This window comes from Pygoscelis adeliae, unplaced genomic scaffold, assembly GCF_000699105.1.
Source record: "Pygoscelis adeliae isolate BGI_AS28 unplaced genomic scaffold, ASM69910v1 Scaffold60, whole genome shotgun sequence".
Lineage (NCBI taxonomy): Eukaryota > Metazoa > Chordata > Aves > Sphenisciformes > Spheniscidae > Pygoscelis > Pygoscelis adeliae.
This window is the reverse complement of record NW_008823954.1, coordinates 1,715,587-1,720,379: the sequence shown is the minus strand read 5'-3', so window position 1 is coordinate 1,720,379 and position 4,793 is coordinate 1,715,587. Positions and strand designations below refer to the sequence as shown.

The 4,793-nt window shown below is 57.1% G+C and overlaps 1 protein-coding gene across 1 annotated transcript; it reads left to right on the top strand.

Annotated features, from left to right (window-relative positions):
* NAGA (N-acetylgalactosaminidase, alpha-) lies at positions 1–4,627 on the top strand (the record flags this gene model as incomplete). Its single annotated transcript, XM_009322766.1, has 7 exons — positions 1–147; positions 260–437; positions 703–797; positions 1,469–1,630; positions 2,114–2,311; positions 2,527–2,670; positions 2,915–4,627. Coding segments are annotated over 7 exons (1,107 nt in total), but the record flags the coding sequence as incomplete, so codon positions are not given.
* Positions 4,628–4,793: the final 166 nt, after the last annotated feature.

Genomic DNA, 4,793 nt, shown 5'->3' with positions numbered 1-4,793 from the left:
CGCCTGGCGGAGGACGGCTGGAGGGACCTGGGCTACGAGTACATCAACATCGACGACTGCTGGTCTGCCAAGCAGCGGGATGCGGCGGGACGGCTGGTTCCCGACCCCGAGAGGTTTCCCAGGGGGATTAAGGCCCTGGCTGACTATGTGAGTGCCCGCTGGGGATGGTGGGGGGGTCTCTGTGTCCCCATGCTGCCCGGTTCCCGGGAGGCACCTTGGACCCCCTCATCCCTTCCTTGCAGCTCTCCTCTCCTTGCAGGTCCATGCCCGGGGCCTGAAGCTGGGCATTTATGGTGACCTGGGCACCCTCACCTGGGGTGGCTACCCAGGCACCACGCTGGACCGTGTGGAGCAGGATGCCCAGACCTTTGCAGAGTGGGGTGTGGACATGCTGAAGCTGGATGGGTGCTACTCGTCGGGAGAGGAGCAGGCGGAGGGTAAAGGCTCCCCATCTGGCTGGCGTTTCTCCCCTTGCTGCTTTGGTCAGGGTGGCTGGCCGTCCGCAGAAACGCTTGGCCAGCTTTGGTTCTTCCCTCGTGCCTCCTGTTGCAGCTCTTGGGCAAAGAGGAAGGAGTTTGGGTGCCCTAGAGCTGGTGTAAGGCAGGAGGCCAGGCTGGCCTGGGATCCACCTGACTGGGCAGGCTGTGGACACAGGCTGCTGCCAGCCGTCTCCTTCACCAGTTGTCTTCTCCTCTCCCTAAGGCTACCCAGAAATGGCGAGGGCCTTGAACGCCACAGGCCGCCCCATCGTCTACTCCTGCAGTTGGCCAGCGTATCAGGGGGGGCTTCCCCCCAAGGTGAGGGTTGTCCCATCCAGTGGCTGTTTCCCGTGTGCCCTCTGCTCTCCGGGAGCTCTTGTTGGAGCTGCAGGAGCTGGGTGCTACACCCCGCTTATCGCTCCACCCCTGGTAGGGTGGGGCTGCAGGTCCCTGGGGAGGATGTGGCCTCCCTGCCAGGCATCTGGGGACACCTGGGATTCCCAACGTGGCTAGGTGATGGGAGTTTGGGGGAAGAAGGCCCTGGGGCGTGCCCTCTCCACCCCACTTGGCTGGTGTGGGGTTGATCCTGGCAGTCTGTTCTTCTGAGATGGGTCCTGTCTGGTTTAAGTGCTTGAAATAGGATGTTCCTCCTAGTAATGTTTCTTGAGAACTGATTGTATTTATTTATTTCCTCTTTCACCTTCTGAGTGAATCCTGAGCTGCCCTCATTCTTGCAACTGATCATATTTCCCCATGGCCTCTGTGGTTGTTTTGCTAGACATCCTGTCATACTGGGATGTGCCCAGTCCTATTGGGATAGGACTGTCCTCCTTCATTATGTGATGTTGCCCTTCTACACATCCCTGTGCTTTGCAAACACCAAACATCTTCTGGATGCTGCAGCTCTCAACAAATCTGGCTGCCCCTTCTCCCCCAGCTTGCAGACCCCGTCCTTTCTCCCTCCTGCCTGACCCTGTACTCCTCTCCAGGTGAACTACACCATCCTGGCAGAGATCTGCAACCTGTGGCGTAACTATGACGACATCCAGGACTCCTGGGACAGCGTGCTTTCCATCCTGGACTGGTTCTCTGCAAACCAGGACGTGCTGCAGCCAGCCGCTGGCCCCGGCCACTGGAATGACCCGGACATGGTGCGGCTGGGTGGTGGGTGCACTGACCCTGACTGGGGACAGGGATTCTCCAGGGATCCCCCTTCTAGGGGCAGGGCGAAGGAAGAGCGCCGGGAGCAGGAGCCCTCTTGCTGCAGAGAGGCAAAGCTCGTGTTGCCCTTGGCTAAGCTGTGGGAAAAGCCTGTGGTTGCAATGAACCCTTCACCGCTCAAGTATACCTGTCCTGTTGTCCAGGTGTCCCTGTCCTTCCCTGCACAGGCTGAGGGGGGATAGTTGTGAAGCGAGGGGTGTTACTGAGTGCGTTTGAATGTGTGCTGACGGCTCAGCACCTAGCAGGGGTGGGATGTCCTGGCAGTGGTAGGCTGCTCGAGGGGAAGGAAAAGTGTGTGTGAGGTTTCCCATGCGTGCTTCCCCCCAGCAAGCTGCAGCATCACCAAGTGTGGCAAGCAGACCAGTTTCTAACCCTTTTCTGCCTCTCCTGTCTTTTCCCCCTCTCCCTTCCAGCTCATCATTGGAAACTTTGGCCTTAGCGATGAGCAGTCCCGCTCCCAAATGGCCTTGTGGACGGTGATGGCAGCTCCGCTCCTCATGTCCACGGATCTCCGCACCGTCTCCGCGAGCGCCAAGGAGATCCTGCAGAACCGCCTGATGATCCAGATCAACCAGGACCCCCTGGGAATCCAGGGGCGCAGGATTGTCAAGGTTAGGGGGAAGGCAGATGTGTTTGGGAGAGCAGACAGGAGCAGCACAGGGGGTCACAATAAGGAGGGAGAGGGAGGCGATGCAGAGAAGCATGAGCAGGAGAGGTGTGGGAGCTGGGGACCTACTGGCATAGCAGCCCTGCAGGGCAAGGTCAGAAGTTATGGGCCAGCGCTGGTTGCGGCAGCTCTGCCTCATCTACCCATCCCCACCCCTAGGAGAAATCCCACATCGAGGTGTTCCTGCGCCCGCTATCCCAGGCCGCCAGTGCCCTTGTCTTCTTCAGCCGGAGGACGGATATGCCCTTCGTCTACACCACCAGCCTGGCCAAGCTCCACTTCCCTGAGGATGCCGTGTATGAGGTGAGCCCCACTGGCATGCGGCATGGCGGGGCAGCCCCACGGCACCTGGATCCCGCTCTTTCCATCTTCCCCTGTTGACACCCTGTGCATTTTTGGGGGGGAAGGACTCCCTGCCTCCAGGATGAAGGGTCGCACTCCTGTTGCCCACTGCTGTGCCCCGTCCCCCCATGCCATGTCAGTGACCATGGCTGGACCTCAAGATGAAAGGTCTGTGGAAATCCTGGTAGCCCCATCTCTTTTCCAGGTACAAGATGTGTACAGCGGGAAGATCATCAGCGGCTTAAAGACGGGAGACAGCTTCTCGGTCGTTATTGACCCCTCAGGGGTGGTGATGTGGTATCTCTCTCCCATGGCGCTCCCGGCGCAGCCCTGGCATGTTGTCAGACAGCAAGCCCCCGGCGAGGGTTTCCACCCGGTCCTCCTGTGACGAGGCTCAGCGGATCAGGGTGTGGGTCAGCGCCAGGGTGAGCCACAAGACCCTGGGGCATGTGGCTCTTCACTGCCTTTCGCTGGTGTGCCCAGCAGTGCTGGGGAGTGACCGTCAGGTCATTCCTCCGGTACCACCTTGATGACGTCTACTCGGTCTGCGTAAAGCAGGAATTCTTCTTACCCACCTCCTAAGGGTGTGCAGAGCATGATTCCTCGGTGATTGCAAAGCCCTTTGAGATCCTCCTGTGGAAGATGCCATACAAGCAGAGTCCAGCCACTGTTGGAGTTTGTCAGCTCTGACACCTGAGCACTTTACCGCTCTGAATTGAGCATCACTAACCACTGCAGGGGCTGTTTGAACTATGCCTGTAGAAAGGCCTTGGATGCTTTAGAATCTTCTAGGGTGGTGACCCCCCTCTCCCCGCCATGTGTGATGGCATTAGCTTCAAGGATCAGACCTGGCCACCTTCTTTCCTCTGCTATAATCAGCTTGGCTTAGAATAACGGGCTGTCAATAGGGCTGCGCCCTTCCCATGTACCCTCCCCAGGACCAAGAGCTCCTGGAGGCATGATGGTCCTGTGCAGAGAGGCTTTGCTTGCAAGCCTGATCCTGCCGCCAGGATCCTGGAGGCCAGCACTACTACAGCCTAGCATGCACGCTAGCATTGGATTAAAGCCCCTCTGGTATCAGTTTACAGCAGAGCAGAGCAAAAACCTGAGCTGGCCATGCACAACCCCAGCAGCCTTGCTGTGGTACGGCACCAAACACTGCAGAGCCGCAGCGTGTTGTGCACGAGTGGTGTCGGGAAGGTGCTGATGCTCATTTGGAGTCTTTTGAGTTGGGAGATGATGACAGGTGCCTCCGAGCTGCAAGCTGCATCCTGTTCTTGCTCTAGCAGGAAATTCCTGCTAAAAGGGGGCTCAGGCCTTCCTCCAGTGGGCTGAACAGTTGGGCTTTCTCAGGGAGGGACTCCTCCTTCTCCCAAGGGCAGCTACATGCACAGCCCCATCCTGAGGAGGAGCCTACGCTAATAAACTGGAAGTGAGCGGCAGGACAGACTCTAGAGCCCTCAACTGATTCACCTTTACACAGCACACATCCTACGGAGGAGTTTTAGGTGGGACGTGGCCCACCCCGACTGTCCCAGAGAGGGTGCAGCATTTGTGAAGATTGCCTCTAAAGATTGTAGCCCAGGGAGACCGATAAGATTAATCCTCAGACCAGAGAAATACCACATTTTAGATTAGCCCCTCCCCCCCTCCCCAAAAAAACAGTTTCCCTTTTCTATTCAGATGATGAAGGAGGGTTGGGTGCCCACGCCGGTTCCTGCAGGACCGGCAAATCAGCCATTTGGCTGATTCTGGCCACTTCCAGAAACTTCTCTGAGTGTAGCAGCAAGATACTGAACACGCTGCTTGCAGTGCTAACAGGAAAGGACGAATGCACTTCATGTCTGTATACAGGAGCTGGCTTTGTTCTTGGGGAGTGATTGAGACAAATTAACTAAAATAAAAGGGAAGCAGGTCACAGGCTCTCTGTTTCATGTTTATTCAGTGTTGCTAGCTATAGCTACGTGGCTAATGTAGGATTACAGGGTCAGAACCTCAAAACAGGAACAACTTAGCTACAAAATAGAACTGGTTTCCTGTCAGAGGCTGGGCTGATGCAGAGTAGAAAACTGCTTTCCAGGAGT